Raw genomic sequence first — 22,836 nt, 5'->3', positions numbered from 1 at the left:
TTGTAAATGTGTAAACGTGAGGATTTTATTGGATACGTAAACACATCTTCTTTGTTACTTATTTTCAAGCCCTTAATACAAGTCCCATTGATTTCTTCAACTATATCATTTATTTCAACTATATCGTTGAAAGTTGTTAACACGTATCTATCCTTTCTTTTTGGGGAAACCTTAAATCGTTGTAAATGAAGTGTTCTGAAATTATTTCTGCTTGCCGTTACGAACGGATGATCACTTTTTTCAGGATTTTTAACATTAAACTCTTCCGTGGCTTCAACTATTCTATTTGCTATCTGTGATAACGGATTTTTTCCACCTCTCAGCAATCGCTTAATGCAATACAGCTTATTCTCAAAAGGGTAAGCACTGAATGAGTGTAAAGGTCCAAATCTTTCAACTTCTGCAGTTACGTGGGTTAAATTGTGCACGTTACTAGTAACGTAATCTGCTCCATAGAAGTCTTTATAGTGTTTGACAAAATCTTTTAGCAGTTCTTTAGCTAATGGCAGCATAGGCAGATGCCTTTCAGTTGAACAGATTGTAATGCCACAGTAAAACTTCAGAAAATGTGAAAATGTGGCATTATTGAGCACATCTGGCAGTATAATAATACTTAGATAGAATAAAAAAGTTCTATATTCAGTAGCTTTCCAAAATGCTAGATATTCCAGACTTCGTACTGCTCGATGAATTTCGGTTGGTAACATATTGCACTTGTTTAAGAAATTTGTTACAACTTCAATATCCATAGCACGCCATTTCGTTCGATATTTTCCAAAATTACCATCACGCCATCCAACTAGTAGCCTCTTCATAATGCCTAAGTCGACTAAATGCAACGAATCACCAACTGGAAAATCTTTTACCATATCTATTGGAAGATTAAGCATAGGGGAATCAATCTTATGGTGTGCCCCATAAAGTTTTCTACGGAAACCATCATTTGTTCTCTCTGAACAACTTATATCAGGAAATGTAACTGTGTGTGAGTTGTAGGAATATTCACCAACAGTGATACATTTCATGCAGCCATGTTTTCCATTAAAGTTACAAACACCTGAAAGAATAAAAAGAAATGTTGTGATAGAAAGAAGTTAAATTTTAATTTATCAAATAAATAATAAAAGGAACTAGATATACTCTAATAGGTAAAGCTTATTAGAATATACCTATCTAGTTCCAGTTTAGAAAATTACACAAAATTTAGTCATATCAGCATAGATTCTATAGTTATCAATATTTATAGATAGAACCCCTGAAGTCCAACTGGAACTAGATATATTCTAATAAGCTTTACCTATTAGAGTATATTGATAACTATAGAATCTATGCTGATATGACTAAATTTTGTGTAATTTTCATGTCCATTAAATCCAAGATAAACAAAAAAGATTTCGAATAACTATAGATAAGGATATAATAAACATATACCTTTTATGAAAGCTCTAGCAGGTGAGTCACAGATAAAACATCTGATCTTTACTGTAACTTTCTTCTCAGATTGTTGCACTAACGAAATTCCGTTTTCCAATAAATTATTAAGATCGTTAATAAAATCTTCTAGATATGCAGCTAAACTCTTAGGTTTTCCTACTCCATAGTAAATTCCAATCACGAAAGGTTTTATGTCTGGATTTTCATAAATGTTACAAAGAATTGGCCAAAATTCTTTCTTTGAGCTTTTAAAAATTGGCAAACCATCAAAATTAAAATTTAAAGAAATACATTTTGGAACATCTGTCCACTTTTCCAATAGTGTAGTTAAATTATTTGTAATTCCGTTGTGCCAATATTCGCCATCATTATTTTTTTTTATGTTGACACATCTTGGTGTTTTTATAATGGTCCTTGGATCTGTAGGTAATATATCCGGAATTAATTGATTTATAATTTTTGCAAGATCTTTTAACGCTATTTGAGTAATATTCCTTTCAATTGCCCATTCTCTGATATTTTCACGAAATGACGATACTTTAACATATTTATCAATATCATTGTCATCTTCACTTTCTTCAAAACTCTCAGATCTTACATCTGGCATTACATCGTGGTCATCTAATTCGGCATTACAAAAGTCATCGCTAAATGGACCAGAATAGGTTTGTTGAAAATTATATTGAGGGCCTACGGAACCTTCTCTAATATCATTATAACTTGAATCGTTTCGTCGTGCATTGGTTTTGTCCTCATGCGAAGTCATCATTATTCTTGCATATTCTTTTGATATTTTTCGCCTTATTCCTCCAGTCCTTGCTTTTATTTTCCATGATTTTTTCAGCATTTTGAAAACTAATATTCTTTTTTCAACAGAACTACACGTGAAGCGATACAATGCAATTATAACGTAATTTTTTTAATGCTATATTATCACCTTTATAGGGCTATATAAAAACAAAAGGCTTTACAAACACAGAAAGGTAAATATATGTACAGCTTAATGCAGTATTATAACACAAATATATGTCATTAAAGAGCTATTGGTTTTACAACAATAATCAGTGGAACTTGAAAAATGCGAGCATTACAATGATTTCAGTTTATGCTGTTCAGTAGCATTAGGCTTTTAATTAATATACAAAAATGCTATCAAACAGCCAAAGGTAATGAAAACAGCTAAAAGCTGTACAGTGGATTTACGGAGCATTGTAATGGTTCAACTTTATGCTATACAGCAGCATTAGGCATTGACTTACTATGAAAAAATGCTATAATGAAACGAAAACTTCTGAAAACTGCCCAAGGCTGTATAATGGATTAACAGTGCATTAATATGGTTCAACTTTATGCTACACAACAGCATTAGGCATTTATTTATTACTTAAAAATGCTATTATAGAAGTAAAGGTATAAAAACATGCAAAAAGCTATACAGCGACGTTGCGTCGTGCCGCACTAAAACTAACAGATTTATAAAAGCATTTTTTTATACCATTAACCAACCGTCATACAGCGTAATGTATTATAATGGCTTTTAGGTGCTTATATATAGCGTCAGGCTGTTTGGTGAACGTTTATAAAATCTTACATAGATCTTAAGCTCTATATCACTTCACGATTGATTTGTTATAATGCTATCTGTGTTACTTGGGATAGTTTGTCTAATTGCCCTTCTAATGTAAACACAGTCTCTGAAGCTAATGGTATGTTACGTTCCTATAATGAACTTACTGAAGATCAACGTGTTACAGCTGATAACATTATTTAAAAATATTTCTACTGAAAAGTGTGGTTTGGGTAGAACTAATCTAGTTATGCATCGCATTGACACTGGAGATTCTTTACCTATTAGGCAAAGATATTACCGCGTTTCTCCAGAGAAGCAACGTATTTTATCTGAAGAGCTGGATGAAATGCTAGTGCTAGGTGTGGTTGAAGAATGCGAGAGCCCTTGGTCTTCTCCTGTCTTACTTATACCTAAAAAAGATGGCAAGCTTAGGTTCTGTCTAGATAGCAGAAAACTAAATTCTGTGACCAAAAAGGATGCCTACAAGTTACCCTACATATCTGAAATTCTAGACAACCTGAAAAATGCTAAATACCTAAGTAGTATAGACCTATCTAGAGCGTTTTGGCAGATACCTATTTCTGAAGCTGATCGTAACAAGACTGCGTTCTACATTCCGCATCGTGGTACCTACAGATTTGTCACTATGCCATTCGGGTTGACAAATTCACCGGCTACACAACAAAGACTCGTTGATACTTTGTTCTATGGACCTGAATTTGAAAACTCTGTATTTGTTTACATAGATGATATCGTAGTAGCTAGTTCTGATTTTGAATCTCATATTTCTCTTCTCCTGAAAGTTCATAAAAAATTAAAAATGGCTAATTTAACTATAAACTTTGAAAAATCTGTTTTCTTCCGTAGTGAGCTTAAATACCTTGGCTATGTAGTAAACTCTAAAGGTCTTCATGTTGATCCTTCAAAAATTGAGACTATTGTTAATTTCCCTACACCTACAAATAAAAAAGAAGTTAAACGATTTCTGGGTATAGCTTCGTGGTACCGGAAGTTTGTCCCTAATTTTAGCTCAATTGCTGGTCCGTTAAATAAATTAACTTCCACTAATAAAAAAACTAATCCTTTTGCTTGGACTACCCAAGCCGAAGAATCTTTTAATAAATTAAGAGAATTACTAGTCTCTGCCCCTATTCTATCTTGCCCTAATTTTGACCTTCCCTTTCAAGAACATACGGATGCTAGCGACTATGGTGTTGGTGGTATGCTAACCCAAACCATAGAAGGAGTGGATCACCCTATTGCCTACTATAGTAGAACTTTGACTGGACCTGAAAGGAACTATAGCATTACGGAGCGTGAAGCTTTGGCTGTGTTAGTAGCTTTGGAACACTGGAGATGCTATCTGGATAACGGTATGAAGTTTGTCGTCTATACTGACCATTCAGCTCTCAAGTGGTTTCTAAATCTAAGCAACCCAACTGGACGGTTAGCTCGCTGGGGCGTTCGTCTATCAGCTTTTAATTTTGAAATTAAACATAGGCGTGGCGTTGATAATGTTATCCCTGATGCATTGTCACGTTCATGTAAAATTTCAGCGATACATTCTAACAATGTTCTACCTAACACTAATGATCAGTGGTACTTAAATATATATCATGGTTGTCAAAATTCTCCTACATCATTTCCTAATTACCTAATTAAAAACAATCGTTTATTCCGTTATTCTAAAACTAATAACCCTTTACATAAAGAGTTCGAGTGGAAGGAAGTAATTCCTGCTGAGTCTAGACAAGCTATTGTACTCGAAAACCACTCGGACCCAACAGCTGGTCATTTCGGTATTTTTAAAACATTTAAACGTTTAAGTCTCAGTTATTTCTGGCCTGGTATGCATGCTGACGTTGTAAAAGCTGTTACTTCTTGTGATACTTGCATCGCGCACAAACACCAAAATCACGCGATTCTAGGTGAAATGGGTAGACCTAAACATTGTACTAGACCTTTCCAAGTTATTAGCGTGGACCTAGTAGGACCCCTACCTCCTACTAGGAAACTTAATACCTTTATTCTAGTCGTCACTTGTTGTTTTAGTAAGTATTGCTTACTATTTCCAATCAAGCGCGCTACCGCTGAAATTGTTACCAGAATACTGGAGGAACATGTATTCCTAATACATGGCATTCCATCCACTGTAATATTGGATAATGGTAAACAATTTGTAAGTACCACGCTAAAACAAATGCTAGATAAATATAAAGTACCTAAGTTGCATTTTACGCCTAAATATTCGCCACATGTGAACACTGTTGAACGTTATAATAAAACTATTATGACTGCCATTTCCACGTTCATCTCTAACGATCAACGTATTTGGGATCTCTTAGTACCTAAAATACAATTCGCTGTGAATTGTTTCGTAAATGAAGTTACTGGCTACACCCCCTCATTTCTTGTATACGGACGTGAACTAGTGACTTGTGGTACACATTATATCGATGCTGATACTGACGATGATTTAACTTTCCAACCTCGCGATTCCTACGCGGAGAACATAGGCGTCCTATCTTCTATATTTAATAAAGTTCAGTCACTACTTCTACAAGCTCACAGTCGTAATTGTCAACATTATAATTTACGCCGAAAACCGGCTGAATTTAATGTTGGTGATGTAGTGTGGAGAAAGACGTTTTACCTTAGTGACAAAGATAAATATTTTAATAAAAAGTTAGCACCGAAATTTATAAAATGTAAAATAATTGGTAAAAAGTCTCCTCTTGTCTACGAGTTAGCTGATATGTCTGGAAAATTACTAGGTTCCTGGCATATCAAAGATATTAAAATAACAAATTATAAAACATAATAAATTTATACAAATTAAAACATAATAATTATAATAAGCCAATATATCTAACCTAGTCTTAATAGTAACATCTTATCTACTTAACTTATGTATTAAATATTGTATTAATTTTTACATACAAATTTACTAACGAGAACAATGGATACTATATAATTGTGACTCTGTTTGTTAGGGTCTCCAGTCATAAACTAAAAGACTTGCAGACGGTGTGATTGTTTATGTGTGCGTGAAGTATGAATGTTAGCCTGAACGTATTAGTAAGTTTGCAGTTAGTAGTGATAGCGGATTTTTCTATTCTAAGTACGAAAAATCCTTCACTTTGCGGCGGGGTACTGTAACGTTGTACTTTGCTAGCTTTAAGAATAGGTTAGAAATTAAATAAAGTAGAAATATTTACAATACAATTATTCTAAAATTAATAAAACACCTAAATTAAACTAAACTAAATATAATAAAAAATTATAATATATTAAAATTAACATAATTCATATACGGAACCCAATATTAATTATTTACACAAAGGTCCTCGTAACTATTGCGCCTACGCATCTCTAAACTGGTGAACTGGTTTCGCCGCGCGCGACGGTGGTGCCTCGAGTGCATTCGGGCCTGAGACGCAGGCAGACGACCAAATTGCATCAGACGTGACGGCTGTGTCACACGTTTTTTTTTACTTGACCTTCAAGTATTGCGTACCTGCCTAATTTCTACTTATTTGTGCTAGACAAATTCTAATCGGAAATCCCGCTGGGGTAAGTTTCCATGCATTGCTTAAATTCTATTGTAAGGTGTTCTTCTTGCTAAATTTCTATCTAAAGCAGCTGTTCTTTGTTCACTTTGTTTGCTGGGACACTGTGACCTTTGGACCCGGCAACGTGGCCCAAGCTCTGCTAATGCTAGCCTTGTCTCTGCGCTTCCAGGATTTTCTACGGTGGATTTAATTTCTACGTTGGATTGCTACGTTGGATATTCTACGTTCTTGTTTAAACCCTCGCTACGCAATCTTTCTACCTGGCGGCGAGTGAAAGACCAGACCTGATCCTGTCTGGAACTACCTGGGTCCTGCTGGAGACCTGGCAGTGCAACCTGGCAAGGAGCTGGGCCGTCGTCGGAGCTACACCACGGTTCAGGCCAGTGTTCCCAGTGTACCTTCTACCTCAAGATCTATTCGTGATTAGGGCAACAGAAGTTGGCTTAAATAAAGTCTCAATTTCTACCAAATTGTGTACTTTATTTGGACCCCTACCTACCTACCTGTCGGCCAGCCTGACTACCAGCCTACCAACGGCCGCAATAGTGCACAAACATAGCCGGTAGAACGGCAATCCGACAACATCGGTGAGAGATCAGGCGTGTGACAGACATGTGCGTGCTTTCCGATACAAAGGTGTTTCACCCACCAACCAACTCCCAGCTGATTAATGCAAACTACTGCTATGCAGCCCTATTTTTAATACCTCTACTTCTTATCGACCTTCTTTTTTAAGGTCTTCAGTCAACAGAATAAGTCCATCGTTTAAAAAATTCTTCATACCTGTAACAAAGGTTAAAAGGTACACAATTGTCAGGCCACGAAGTCTACGGTAATGCTAAAAAAAACTTGAATTTCAACACCATTGCAACCATTTTGGATCATGTGAAAAAAGTTATGTGCAGAAATGTTCAAATTAAAATTGATAAGGCCCATCACAAAATCAAGATAATATTCACCGTTTGTTATTAGTCCTGAAAAGGGTTTCGAAAAGTTGTACCAAATCGAAATCCTGGCCAATAAATGCAGAGTGGGGTTGGGTTCGGAGCCCCAACAGAACAAAACCAAACATTTTATAGACACGACGTGGAAATTCTATCAAAATGTACGAGAGTGAATTCCAAACCAATACTGAGGGAATCCATTTTGATTGATTGGCAGTAACGGAATCTGGTTGCAATAATTCCATAGAAGAATTCCTTTGTGATATCAAATACTACGTTGCGATCGAGCGGATGATAGTCGGAACCAGGGTGGGGGCGTTTTTAGTGGCCACACATCGATATGAGCTGCGAAAACTACAAATCGCAGACGCTTCGAAAAACATTTTACTCTCTTAGTTATGGATAGGTTTATTTACAACTTTTATAAGATCATTTATTAATTAAGGTACATTTATCATTTATAAATAAAATATAAATCCTTAAACTTAACGAGACCCAAACTGAGAAATATACCGGAGACCCCGTGCACAGCAGTCGCGTAGCTGACCAATCAAAGAGATCGCCTTTTGACTAAACAACGAACAAATTATAGAGTTCGATTATGACTGCAAAATTAACCTTTAAAATAGGCACCTTTATGCGAAGAAAATTCAAGTTCAGACTTCCCACAACCTCCGAATATTATAGCTGCAGGTTTTTACACTAATTACTTTGCTTTTGCCGTGAACCAAGTTCTGCAATTATTTTCGAAAACAACAAACACCGAAATATTTTGCGAAATCGACACTGCCGTGAGAGTTCGTTTATACTGAAGAAAAGTGAAACAAAGCTTACTTTTGACGTTTTTATGAAAAATGCAATGCAATAAAAAGTGCTTCTTTTCCCATAGTCCAGTATCATTAAGTATAAAAATAATTGTACATAATTATCCATATCCTCAAAATGCCTTTACAGGTACAGGCCCATTACATTTAATCCATAAGCTTGATTGCAGACCCTTTTCAGAATATAAAAATGTACATAATTATAAAAACGTTCACCGTCGCGACCTTATACTTCTATTGTTACTATGAAAGTCAATCTGAATTCCTTTTTCCGTCGTTTGATCCTTAAACAAAACGGAAACAATTCAGATTGGCGTACCTATGTTTGTAAAACATAAAATGGAAAATGAATTCCATTCTTTTGCGTAAATTAATGTACCCATTGTCAATGGCTACGGTTACATATAAATTTTATACAAAACAAATTACAATGTAACAGAATATTAGCTGTTCGCTCTAGTCCAGTTGTTTTGTAAATAAAATATGATAGGTAGCGTTTAAGCAAAATAGCCTCAATTAGTCCAGCCGTTTTTGCGTGATTGAATAACAAACATACATCCATACATTCTCAAAAACTTTCACATTTATAATATAAGTAGGATTTAATTTAATGTCGTCAGGTACGACACACTATATAGTAAGCTGTGATGGCTATATCTCAGATATGTATAATGCACGAAACATATGTACATATACATTGAAAAAGGTTCCGAGTGGATAGAAATACATGTGCACAGGTATATTCAAAAAAGTTTCAAACGGACAGAACATATATTTAGGTACATTAAAAAGATGTTCCAATTATTCCTTTCAACGCAAAATGTATATAGCTTACATAAGTTTTCTAACTTGTTAAAATCATATAGATATTATAGTAAGCTGTGATGGCTTTATTTTAGATGTGTGTGGTATTTTCCCATGGAATGTAAATAATAGGTAGTACATAAAAGGAAGGAAAGGAAGGGAAAAAAGAACAAACATAATTTACATGCACAAAAACATTTCACAAATCTGATCCAATAGCAATTATTATTGCGCTCTACTTGAAAAAAATACGGGTTTGAATTGTACGAACTGTTATAAAATGAATACTTGATTTAACAACAAAAGCTCTGGAAACGTACTCAACAGGAACGCGAACGACGAAATTACTGAGCCAACGACTACTAACCTGGTACCTACTAGCAATACCTATTATTGCTACAAAAATTCAAGAGGAGATTTGATCTGACCACCTAACTGTGTAGTCAAAGGAAAACTACTGAAAAGGTTTTTAACTGATGAAATTTTAAAGGTTGAAATTTTAAATGAAGATGATAAACCAATTCTTTTCAACGCAAGCAGTGTCAAACGTTTTTCACAACCTTGTGGAGCATTTCAGTCATCAATATGTCTTAAATACGAATTCACTATTTGACAAAACAGGTGAATCAACCCCCGACAATCTGCAAGAACACAATATTCTGCCTTACTTGTTTTATATTTATAGTATGTTAAAGATCTTTTTACATAAACATAGTAATATATATGTTTATATAGCCCTTGATACCTGAAATAAATTTAAAGATTGGTGAAAATATAATAAACAGGTAACCACCGATATCGGGCACAGCATCCGAGGTTTGAATTTAGTAATATAAAAGATGTGTAATATATTAATAAATGGCTTCCATATTGTAGCGAATAATCTGAAATATTGGTGATAAGTTTTTGTTTTAAACTGGATGTTTTGTTAAATTATTTTTCTGAGGACTCGACAATATGCACGATAAAATACAAAATAAAGTTCGTCTAACGTTAAATAAGTTGCTTTCTGATAATTGAGTGCTCGACTATAAAGGAAACTACTTCTTGAACTCAAGTTTTTACAGTGAACAGCATTACAGCTCGGAATTCAATTGCGCTCCATTGGAAGCCTGTCTAATTGGATTTCCTCCACTGCGCTGCAAAAACAACAATATTCATGATTTTTCTTTTTCAAAATGTAGGTAATATCACAACAGTTAGTGGAAAACATTTTCGTTTCATCGAGCTCATAATTATGATGTATTTCTGTAACAACAAATACTGAAAACTAGAATAATACGACATACGTGACTTTTTTGCTCATTTATGCTCGATACCGATAACGGCAACAGGTATAGTTATCGGCACGAATGTTGAGCTCTGATCTACATCTGTACAGAAGTGATTTATTAGCAAAGAACCAATCCCGAGTGACGGCTATGACGCGATGTACTGCGGGCCAATCACCGCTTTAGCCCGCCCCCGCGCCTCACTTCATACCACAAAAGGGACCCAATAAATTACTTATGCGCAGTCGAAGGTCAGAGCTCATGATTCGTGCCGATAACTATATATGCTTGAAATATTCACAGAATAAGGAATGTATTATAATTATGGAACGTTTTATAAATGATAGTACGGAACCCGTCAACACTGTGCCTTAACTCTCAAACATTCAACATATTCCAAAGTCAGCATCATGCGTTGTATAAAACAGTGAAAAGTATAAAACTCGTGAAATCTAGTGAAAAATCGGCCAGTGTGAAAGTACTGAACAACTTCAAAGAAAAACACCAATTCTCTTTGACATAAACCTACATAGTTCATATTTCATCAAAGAGCAATAAAATTACCAGAAAAATTGGGTCATGGAGTGGTTAGCGCCCCGCAGCTACCTACTACATTTTATTATAACTCATCTAGATAAAGTAGGTACGAACTACCACCTCAAAACATTGCCATTACGAAACTTTAAGTGCTGTTACTCAATAGATAGTAAAATCTAACTACATACAGATGACATCTCGAAAATACCTGTACCATATAAGTATTAACCTCCAATGACATCTCAAAGTAGGTACCTACTCCTAAAAAACACTTGACTGTGCGGGTCGACTTGCGCGCGGATAATCGTGCGCATAGTTTTAAAATAAAAAAACGACTGTGTTCTGAATATTTAAAGCCAAATAAGCAAGTGTGATCCTAAGTGGGATCATGCAGGGCTCATCACAATTTTTGTGATGGGTAATGCACGGGGTTGCGAGACTAGCCTCGTTCTTGCCACGAGAAGTAAAAAATCTCGTTTCGTATTACAATTGTCAGAGTCACTATTGAACTTAAAAATGATCATTTTCCATGTAAATGATTAAAGACTTCAAAGTAGTTTGATTTCTTTGCCCTTGCGTGGTGTTACAGAGCCTGTAATATTAGAACAGGCCTGGCCAGACACGATCCACGGGCAATAATTGATCTTCTAATTGAAAGCCTAGTACAAAAGAATGTACCTTTCTGCCACCACGTTTTATAATTTGCCTAGTGCGTACTCACTGGCTGGTTCGTTCTTGTCCAACGTTCTTCAGCGTGTCGAGCATCAACATGGCATGTTTGCGGTCCTCTATCAGCGTGTCACGTTTCTCATTGTTCAGCGACAGCGACGTCAGCAGCCTTGCAGTCTGATAGCGTTGTTCTTTCAACCTTTACATCGAGAAACATTTTTGTTATTGGCGTCCGTAGTCAAACAAAATAATGTAATAAATACATGTACATACTGATAAGCGTATTAAGTGTAATGGCACAGATTACATTAATAGTTACTTCTTAATGAGTAGAAAATAGCTAATCGACTGATTGGGACATCTTACGAGTATTAGTAGCACTTCACATACACAACACCCCCACACTCTCACACACGCACACACATCCATAAGTACAAGTAAATAGGCTACACCATTGGTGCATCAGCTGGCATGAAATCTTTAATTATTGTTATTTTGTACGTCTTACAACTACTGTCACATGTTCAAACTGTAAGGCCTCGGCCTCGAATTTTGCGGGCAGCGGGGCGGCAGCGGCGGCGGCGCGGGATCTTACGCGTATGTTAAAATGGACCGGCCCTCGAATACAGCGGCGCGGGAGCGGTCAACGAGCGGTGCACTCCAGTCAAGCGGTGACCGCCCGCGCCGCCGCCGCTGCCGCCCCGCTGCCCGCAAAATTCGAGGCCGAGGCCTTACGGAGATCGCTGACACCCTAAACACAAGTTAAATCTTAAGCTGGGTACTCACTTAGAAGTGTAGCACGTAAGGTATCAGATACGGTATCAACCTGCAAGTGGGTACGGCTCGTCCACGGTCCTCACGAACACATTGCGCCTTTGTCTTCGCAGTGAAACCGCCACTCGGCGGGTCACTGCGAGCTTACAGCGCTCCACGCGCGAGCGGCTCGCAGCGGGCTCGTGCCTACGTACTCACTTGATACCGTATCTGATACGTTACGTGCTACACTGCTAAGTGAGTACCCAGCTTTACATAATAAGGTGCCAGAGGTCATCGACAATACGTAACACTAATAGTTGTAATTTGTATCTTGTGTATCTGTGTACAATTAATTGTGTGAATAAAACAGTTTTTTTTTATTCCTCCTACTCTTACTATGATTATATTTTTTTATTGGGGTAATCTTCTTCTAACTTAGCTATGAACCTAATGCACTTTCAACTCCAGATTTAGTCTAAAGCTGAAAATAGACTACCCCCACGGTATTGCGGAGAGACAAAAAAAACAATTGAAACCTACTTCTTTTTTCAGACTAACTTCTGAAAAAAAGATATACTTATTGACTTATTTTATTTACCTTAAAAGAATTTGGTCAAAAGAGGAAACAAGAGTTGCTTTTTGCAGGCGTTTGCATGTCCGCAGTACTTCTTCCAGTTCCCAGTGCGTGGAATGGCTGCTTCCGTTGTCCTCATCTTCGTACAAATCGTCCAAATTTGTGGCTTCCTAATTAATTGATATTTATCATTATTCAGCTCGTATATGATGATACAATTAAAAATCGTTACTGAAACTAAAAAATCTGAAGGCTTTTGGTTTTTAGTGCAGTATCCTTTAAAAAGTACGTCTAGCCAAGTACCTCTTTCCGTATGAGATGTGGAAACGAATCAGTCAAATAAGCGACCTCACGACGAGCCAACTTTAGTGTTCTCTCTCTTTCTTTCATGTTTTCTTTTATCTCTCCTTCTAGTTTATTGTATTCGAATTTTCGGTCATCAAGGTACTCCATAGCGAGTTGGCCCATCTCGGTAGCACCCATCAAGCATTTGCCCTGCGCTCGGCAGTCCAGTTTCAATGCCTCCAGTACAACGGTGAAGTATGACGAATCCTATAAAATCATTAGGATTTTACACCACTTATTGCTAAATACTACACATGTAGACTGTATAGTTAAATCATCTTTTAGATTAGAGGAAAGTCAACAGTATTTTTTATGATACTGTATGAACAAATACAAAAGAAATGTGGGGAATATAAGAGAGATTACATAAATCTTTACTTCTTTCGCTACTTCTAGAGGATTAAACCAATCAATTAAAGCAATTAGATAACTAATTTCTGGAAAATAAAAAGCTCCGTATTACAAAGTCAAACAGACCGCTTAATCCCGAGCTTATTAAGCGCTTATAAGTTACGAAGCTACACGTGTTTGATTTGAAAAATATAACACAGGCGATGCTACCACAAATATACTTCAAACATTTTCCTACGTTTCAATCCAGGATAAATTAGATATTCATGTTTTTGTTGCATGTGTTCTTATAGTTTTATTTTGAAACGAGTTATTACTGCTGCACTGAATTTAAATAAGTAGGTACACTGAATACCTGAAATTATTTTCCTCAGACGAACTTATATACCTAATACCTACAATCTACATAATGTAATTCGAGTTTACAAGTATGAATACCTTCTTAAGAATGTCTAATATTTTCTTATACATGACTTTGATTGCGAGTGCAGCGTTTTTCTTGATATTTGCTCGCTGCACATAGTTCGCCACGGCTTGCTCCTTCTTCTCGGGGGGTAACTTGCCCCCCACTTCATAGATGACGCGGTCACGCATCTCCGCCGCTTCCAACTGTCGAATATTAAACAATAAATTCAGCTCACATAATACAAAAACCACCAGAACCCCAACGCTCACTTTTAGGCAAGGTTTCTATAAAATTCGTTGTAACTAAGTAGGTGTTTGGTTACGGAACCCTAAAAATGACTTCGAAAAGTTTTGGCATAACTACGCGTACGCGTTCTCTCTATCTGATAAAACTTGAAATTAATTAATTTTGATACTTTGAACTGAATTTTAAGCTTCTAGTTTTTAAATATACCTATGGATTTTTGGTTTGCATCGACAAAGAAAGTACGAAATGAGTACCTGTGCCATACGAAATTGTTCCATTTTCTTCTTTTTCGTATATCTGATTCTGTCAAGTTGCTTCCGCTTGTTGAAGTTTTCTTGATGGATACTTTCCAAAACTTTCTGAAAAAAGATTTTCAAAATGTTATAAAGATGTTTCAGGCTATTGCAGTAATCAAAGCAAAATGTTTTTTTTTAACATTGAATTTTGTATTGTGTGGCACATACCGAAACAACGGTACGGTCTGTAACGATGTCATTTATTTTGTGATTATGCTGTACTGGCCGTTTTCCCGCAGTTTCACCCGCGTTACTGAGGAGAGAGTAACGTGAAAGATTTTTTTGCGTCGCTTGAGTAGTTTCGGAGCCTTTAGGATACAAACAAACAAACAAAAAATGTTCCCTCTTTATTACATTCGTCAAGACCACATTGGCCGATGAAACTGGAAGTTGCTAAAGCACTCCGCTATACTGTAAAGATATCTTCACTTCCAAAAAAATACATGTAGGTACAGATGAAAATGGCATAATCTTGTTTATAGATGTCATCTTCACCTGCTTGACCTTTTCCCAACTATGTAGGAGTTGGGTTTCAGTTTTACCCGAGGCAGCCGAGAACTGTTATTTACATGAAGCGACTGCCTGTCTTACCCCCACAGTCTAGATACCCTTGGTAAGATAAGCTATCAAAGGAGAACATTCATTTCGTACCCAAAACTGAAAGTGCCGGCCAGAAGAAAAAAATAGTAGATTCTTGTAGAGAATAATGCCCTGAAGATTTTTTACTATTACAAGAATTGTCTACAATTAACCCCCAGGCTGCTATTTGACTTTGAAAATACCAAAAAATCCCACAATGTTTGGAGTATTACATTACAGCCCCAAACTGGAGAAGCCAGCCGTTGCCTTCAAAATCATCAAAATCGTCTGGATTGTTCGAAAGAATTACTGCGGCCCTGGTTTCCCCATGATGGGTTTTAGTCAGTAAGAGTCTGACTTTCCCACAGCGAGAGGGGGGTCATTTGATGACTTCCCAGGTCGAGCAGGAGTTGTTTGAAGGCAGCGGCTGGCTTTTCCAGTTTATGGCCGTAATGTAATGCTCCAAACCCTGTGGGATTTTTTGGGATTTTCAAAGTCAAATAGCAGCCTAGGGGTTAATTGTAGACAATTCTTGTAATAGTAAAAAATCTTCAGGGCATTATTCTTTACAAGAATCTATTATTTTTTTATTCTGGCCGGCACTTTCATTTTTGGGTACAAAATGTTCGAGACTTGAATGATCTCCTTTTCTGGCTTTTGACTACTATGTATGAAGACTGTTATTTAAAAATGTCACAAATAAAAAACTGTTATTTTATCCGTCTTTCTTTGTCTACCAGATAAAAAGTGTTAGCAATAGATTTAATGAAGCTTTAATTTTAATGGAGCTTTTGTGCAACTGACGGTATATTATTTATCTCAGAAATATTTCAGCATAACAACATGAAATCTTCATCATTATTGCCCCAAAGATTTCGACGACGTTAGCACCTAAATTAGAAGAAAATTGGGTGGCCGTCACAACAAAACGAACAATCCCAGACTAGCCTTGACGTCAGTCACTGTCGCCAGACAGCGACAGACTGGCTAATGGCTCGAACTCTCTCAGAGTCCACACCAGTCTCACAGTCCTCAACCTGTTAGTAGGCTCGAGTATTTGCACTTTGATTGCGACCTACATTCGCGAATACCTATTAACTGAGAGTTAGCAAGTTAGAAGGGACTGTGTAGGATTTATCAAATAATCTAAACGAAAACATTGCACCTTTAATTTATTCATAACCATGTCTACATTTTTATTATCACTCCGGGCGCTGTGACTCGAGTCTCAATAGTTACTTCGTACTAGTAATCTGTGGTACTACTACGACTGTTACGAAGGTCTATGATTTAGTTTGTTGCATCGATAAAAGGAATCAGTACTCTACTATCACTACAGTTGTTTTTGAGATTTGTGGTTTGCGCACTTGCCACACACAGCATTGTTGATTTGACAACTGCAAATACTTGGTAGGTACCGGTAAAAATAGGAAACTAGGGTAGGAAACATATGCCCGTTTTCACACAATAGGAATTTAATTTTCACCAAAGCTAAGGTGTAGGTAACCTTCAAATTTCACTTAAACTTGGGGGCCCAATTGATGCCTGCCTTCATTATAATGTCTGAATACAAACATATTTCGAATCGTTTCTAGCGATGGATAGTGAAATAAACGAATTTTTTGAAAGTTCAGAACCTGTGGAAGTTGTGGATATGCTAAATAATAATCATTAGAAGACCACGTATCTAACGTGAGAGAGCAAATAACTGAGAAATATAGGCTATATTTGAAATTTTCCTCCTTTTGCAAGTATTACATAATAATAATTTTGAGAGCACTTACATCGGCTTTACTATTCATGTAAGTAAGCTGCAGTCTTCTATGATCCTGGAAGGCATTTCTGAGGAACTGCCTGTCACCATAGACGGCGACTCCCAGCTCCTCCCGCTTCGCAGCTATCTCTTTACGAAGCTGGCGTATGTCACGCGAGTACCTCTTCTTCTGCTTAGCCAAGTCGCCCTCATGGATCTTCCGATCACGCTCTAATTAAACAAAAGCGCTGGTGAAAGTAGGCTCGTGGTGAAAGCTACAGTGTGGTACATTAAGTCTTTAAATCGATCACCAATGTTGAAGCAGGTAATATTGTAACTAGTTCTACACACAATAGTGCAAAGTTGAAGCTCTTTTTTTTTCTCTATAAAACATTCCTATCTATTTTCAGACTATTAAGGTAGGTAAGGTATTATGTAAAAGTGGTGGTTTTAGTTAGCGGTTTCATGATACTAGCTTGCCATTACCTACACTTAAGGTACCTTACCTACACCCAACATAAGATACTGTGGAGGACCAATTATGATTTTTTATTTCAAATACGGGTTGGATGTTTTCAAAATCATCTCATATATTTTTCCGTACCTAGGTAGGTACTACGTAGGCACTACGCCTACTAGTACAAAAGTTTTCAAAACCGGTATTGTACTGAGTATGTTCTTATCCTTCAGTAACATTAATCTGGGGAATAGTGGGAGCTAAAGCTGAAGAGATTGTTTACTTTGAACCAGTTCGTCTTAGAACTGCTGGTTAATTAAATCAAAATATTACTTACCATACAATTTTATAAGTCCCCGATACTGGTTGATTTTATCCTTGATAACCCAGTTATCATCTTGCATCCCATGGATGCGCACTTTCGCTGCGGACAACATCCTGTTTATATCTAATAAACTCCCTAAAAATAGATATTTTTATACTCACGATTATACTATAGAAAAATCATGACATACGAAATGTTTTTTATTGCGTAATGTTTACAAAACACTTTGACAAGAGGTTTTCCTAATGAGGTCGTATATGCGTGCCGTCCGAGCAGCTGTGGTAAGGAGGTAAGGAAGGGCGTTTGAATACAAGGCCACGCATTAAGGCGCCTGGCGATTGGCTCGTTGCTGCGAAAAAAAATGTATTTACAACCAAATAAAAAACTAAAAGCATTGAAACACTGGATGGCAATGAATGCTTATCCTTTATCCAAGATAATTCAGTCCAGCCTTTTGGTCACGCCAACTAGCTGGTGCGTTCTGTAAATAAAGTGTGGGCATTCCGATCCCATGACTAAACGACGCTAACCAAGGGAGAGAAGGTTAGTTGCCGACAAGGCCACTATCTTTCCGCCGCTGGAGGCTGTCTGCAGCCGCAGAAACCTGGTTAATGACTGGTTTTACTGTCGGTTTGTAAGCTGAATGTTCTATAATTGTTTTTGGTTATGTTATAACTAACAGGGCCATACCCATATTGTAATTATTAAATTAACCTTATTTCAAAATAACGGTAGTATACTTACAAAGTCAAACTGAAGCAATCTTCAGTAAATTATTATGTAAGTAAGCTCCAACTGTTAGAACTCTTAACAAACTATTTGCTTGTAAGATGCTGTCATCGGCCCATTCTTATGAAGCGAAGAGCAAACTATGCAACTACCTAATAAGTTTCAAATGCTTGTTCAGATTATTTGAAAACTGCATCTTAGTTGAGAAGTTCGGAATTCCATCAGCTTACTGATACTTATAGTTTCCTGCTTAAGTTACGAAAACCTGGTATCATCTTAAGTGGGTATAGGTATGTTAAGTCTACCTATCTAACTTTTAAAGCAAAACCAATTCGGCTCTGGAAGTTATGGATAGCCTTTTTTGAAGTCACAGATTTTGCAGAGTTGAAAAACCGAGCGATATGGCATGGATAACAGTAAAACAAGATGTTTTGTCAAACTCTTATATTAGATAGATATTGATGATACTCGTATTTTAAAGATAAAATTATTCTCTACAATCTGGATCCCCAGTGACGGCGCATAGGGCCCTGTGAGTCCGGTCCCCGCACTGTGAGCCCTGGGGACAGTTAGAGCAAGTAGATCCCGGTTCATAAATAGGAAAGCCATCGATATTTCCTGCAGGTCCATAATTGCAAAATGTATATGCCAAAATTTTTGATTCCTTTCGTCTTTTTTCTTTATTTTCGTCATTTAAAATCCCACGGTGCAGTGGAGACTCTTTTGATTTTCGATAACTTATGCCATCAGTGGTAGCAAAATCTTCAAAATTTACAGATTTAGCTTGAGTCATGTACCTAGTACGCCGAAGGATATTTTGACTCGGCATGAAGGTTCGTGTAGCATTTGCTATTGAATATTCCGGGGTTTCCTCAGTTACTGTGCGCCGTTTACGGAAGAGAGCGCATGAAGGCTTTTTAGCGGTACAAAGTGATTGGGAGCAACCTAGGCGCCATGTCGATGCCCACGCAGCTGCTGAATACCAATGAGCGTTACAACCTCCAGGCGCACTACAGTTACTTTGCCTGAAAGACCACACATGCTCAGGTGGCAGGGCGCGGGAACCAGAAAACCAAGCGCCCACAGCGTCCGCCAGTAATTGAGCTTCAGTAACCCTACTAACGACAGCCCGCACGTCCATATTTTGGAGAACATTAAACCTGATAGTATTCCTGCACTCGTCATGTCGTTTCTGACACTGTCGTGCCCATACCTCTGCCATATGTTCAAGTTCATAGTCCCAGTACATCTTCCGCATGTTCGTAGCAGGTGGCTGGCCTGGTTCTAAGCCCATAGCTATATTGTCCCTGTGCCTATTGTGCAGTAATAGAATCTGGTAGCGCATCCATGTTGTCATACCAGAGGCGTAGAGTCTCGAGCTCTGTTTATTAGCTGCCACACACATTGTATGCTGATTTTCCATCGAACAATCTGGATGATTGCAGAAATTGAATACCGAATTCCTGTTTGTTTCATTCTCGCAGAACGCGTATCCTAACATAAAACTACTACAAAACAGGTAAATAACATTCATGTCGAAATTATATTTTATAATTGTGTATCAAAAAATGTGTATGGAGACGTGAAAAAGAATCGAATGACGTCCAATATTCTTACATTAGGAAAAAAAATATGGTTACAGACACTGGTTACAGACCTGCTTATAGACAAACATTACTCCGTAAATAACGTTACCAATGAGTTTGCCATACGTTCCGAAATGCTATTAACTATTAAACTACTTTGACTCACTAGACACGCCAAAGATGTTCAAATGAGAGCCGGGGGCCGTGACTAAGAATTTTGGAGTGGTGGGGCTGGTTCCGTGCCATAACAATATAACGTGCCTCCCGAAAACGGAGGAACCTAAACTCCGGACAGAGGTTCGAATCTGCAAATACTTAAGCTACATACGATTGATATCCAACTACAAATCAATTACGATTGAAGCATATGTGATAATTTAAAAAAAATATCATTTTTATCCTTTTCTGTGTTTCAATAATGTCTTCAAATGATTTACGATTACATAGGTAGACCAATTGTCATTGGAATACGATCGGTCTTATTATTAGTAACAGAATGCCCGAAGAAGGTTAAAACTTCTATTGAGAAGAATCGGACCAAACTACACGGCCTACCAGGCTGAACTGGGAGATGCCATACTTAAAAAAAACGTACGGACCCGTCCACGGAACGAACGCTTGAAGCATACATGATATAAAGTTAATGTCAAAATCGAATCTCTAATCGCACAACAACGGATACATTAGTTTCCTATTGAAATCCGCGGATTATTCGTAGCGGGTTCCGGATTGTATAATTTTAATTTTTAACCTCTTTTTTAATACCTATGGCTAATGGCTGATTACATCTTTCATGTCTGGCAATAGTGACCAATAGCGCTGTCATTTTATTATGAAATTTACAAAAATAACAACACTTCGCAATAGTTTATATTTCGGTTTTATATATTTTACAACTATAATCATGACTTTCAAAGTGGTTCAGATGGTTATGCGAGGTTTCTTGTTAATGTTCATGACCCTTGGCATGTTTTATACGTCAGAATGTGACGATTTAGTTTCGTTAAATCATTTCGTAATGACCGGCGTGTATGGGTCTTTCACAATTATAACATTAGGCCTTCTCATAGAAGCAGGGATGAACCTCTACAGTGATAAATTCATAGAATGTTCCTTCATTGTGCTGGGTTGTTTATTGAACATTTTAGTAACAATACTTTCGTTTTATGAATATTACTCGGAAATATTGCAAAGTCAAGAGACTATGAACAAAGGTTTTGTGTCCATAGCCGGTTCCTTCATTTTTGTGGTTGATTTCATTTTTGTGTATTTTAGACGCTAAATAAACCCGTGTTAAGTGTTGGTGAATACACATGACTTAAATAATTATTTCTAGGTAAGTACAATGTCCGCCAAAATTATTAGTTTTGCTTGTTAGCTTAGCTTTCCCCTATTATTATATTACCGAGTATTTGTAATCACGGAACATAAACCAGAGGCGGATCCAGCCTTCAAAAGGCTTTTAGGCACATCCATCCGTTACCTATGGGTGAAAATTTACATACCTACATGCAGTAGATAAGGCAGTATAAGGAGAGAGTACATATGGAATCATTTCAAGAGCGTTCATACGTATGGGGGCAGAAGGCAGTATTCAAGCGCGGATCCAGCCTTCAAAAAAGGTTGTGGTCACAGCTACTAGAAAATCGGAACTAGAAACGGCTACTAGAAAAGTACAAGTCGGAGCATGAAAATGCTCATTAAAGCTTATGCAAGTCGTTTATGAACTTATGAATTAAATTATTTCCTGTTTTCTGAGCATCAGGACTTTGGCATTAGGAATGAAAATAAACTTAGGAGAAAGTCGGAGCCGATACAAAAAAAAATTGTCCGTTTCGATCCAAATCTATTTCAATCAATAAGTAACTTCTAGTAGCCTGTAAGCCAATATAGGGAGGGTTTGACGCATTTGGTGCACTTCTCAACTATTACCAGTGGCGGCATAGCATCGGGTGGCACCCGGGGCTGCTCCCTATTGAGCACCCCAAAAAAAAACGACAAAATAAAATTACGAACCAATCTAATAATGCTAAAAACGCGATTGACGATATTTAATTATTTTTTAAATATATCTAAACGCATATTATGTATGCTCACTATCAGTTCCGTCTCTACTTATGTATCGGGTGCAATGGGTGCAATAATTACTAAAGCACCCTTATGTATTGAAAGATTGTGAGTAGTTTTGTTTTTTGCGCGAGCGTAGCAAGCCGGAACATTTTTAGATTTCGTCGTATTTACCAAGTTATAAAACCAAAAGCGAAGACCTGGTATAAAATCGTATAAAGTTGCGCGAGCGGAGCGAGCGCGAAATTTTTTGAGTTCTGTGCCACAAACATACCTACGTATAGAAATTATAGAAAAAGCGCAAAATTTTGGAGTCTTGGGACACGAAATCACCCAAACAAGTAAAAAACCGCGAGCGGAGCGAGCGCGAAATTTTTTGAGTTTTGGAACAAAACAGTACCAAAACAACTAAAAAATTAAAAATAGTGACTATTGTAAATAATTATAATTTTATTGTAATAGACAGATGCGTTGCTGGGAAGTTTGTTTTGTTCTTCACCGCTCCTTCACAACCAGAAAGTGCTGAAAGAGGGCGTTGTGGGGGTGCTGTAAAGTGAAGAAGCCGCGAGCGTAGCGAGCGCGAATTTTTTTGAGTTTTAGGACATAAAAGTACCTCAAAAACTAAAGCTGTTAGAAAAAAAATATGGTGACCTCGAATTAGTAAACAAGTCATAAAATTAAATGCAACAAAAAAAGTCTTATTTTGTTCCCTAGTGTTATGATCAGCCTATCGATTTCAAA

At 37.1% G+C, this 22,836-nt stretch overlaps 2 protein-coding genes and 1 long non-coding RNA gene across 3 annotated transcripts in view; 1 reads left to right on the top strand and 2 right to left on the bottom strand.

Moving 5' to 3' along the window:
- Positions 1-17,909, bottom strand: part of LOC110378216 (uncharacterized) — a 40,004-nt gene extending 22,095 nt beyond the window's left edge. The window contains exons 1-7 of the mRNA XM_049839337.2: positions 17,726-17,909; positions 16,963-17,162; positions 14,558-14,662; positions 14,090-14,260; positions 13,259-13,507; positions 12,980-13,125; positions 11,678-11,824 (exon numbers count right to left, since the gene is read on the bottom strand). Of these exons, the coding sequence (XP_049695294.1) occupies positions 11,678-11,824; positions 12,980-13,125; positions 13,259-13,507; positions 14,090-14,260; positions 14,558-14,662; positions 16,963-17,162; positions 17,726-17,825 (1,118 nt within the window). The 5' untranslated portion in view covers positions 17,826-17,909. The remainder of the gene's footprint in view (positions 1-11,677; positions 11,825-12,979; positions 13,126-13,258; positions 13,508-14,089; positions 14,261-14,557; positions 14,663-16,962; positions 17,163-17,725) is intronic.
- LOC135116938 (uncharacterized) lies at positions 1,316-7,046 on the top strand. The gene is made up of 2 exons (XR_010276512.1): positions 1,316-6,577; positions 6,746-7,046. It is a non-coding gene; the product is annotated as an uncharacterized LOC135116938 (long non-coding RNA).
- A 953-nt stretch (positions 17,910-18,862) lies between the features above and the next one.
- LOC110378217 (uncharacterized) lies at positions 18,863-20,079 on the bottom strand. The gene has a single exon (XM_021337383.3). The coding sequence runs from the start codon at positions 19,974-19,976 to the stop codon at positions 18,930-18,932; it is 1,047 nt and encodes a 348-aa protein (XP_021193058.1). The 5' UTR covers positions 19,977-20,079; the 3' UTR covers positions 18,863-18,929.
- Positions 20,080-22,836: the final 2,757 nt, after the last annotated feature.

The sequence above is a fragment of the Helicoverpa armigera genome, chromosome 1 (genome assembly GCF_030705265.1).
Source record: "Helicoverpa armigera isolate CAAS_96S chromosome 1, ASM3070526v1, whole genome shotgun sequence".
Lineage (NCBI taxonomy): Eukaryota > Metazoa > Arthropoda > Insecta > Lepidoptera > Noctuidae > Helicoverpa > Helicoverpa armigera.
The sequence above is the reverse complement of the archived record's forward strand: the minus strand, read 5'-3'. Positions and strand labels throughout refer to the sequence as shown.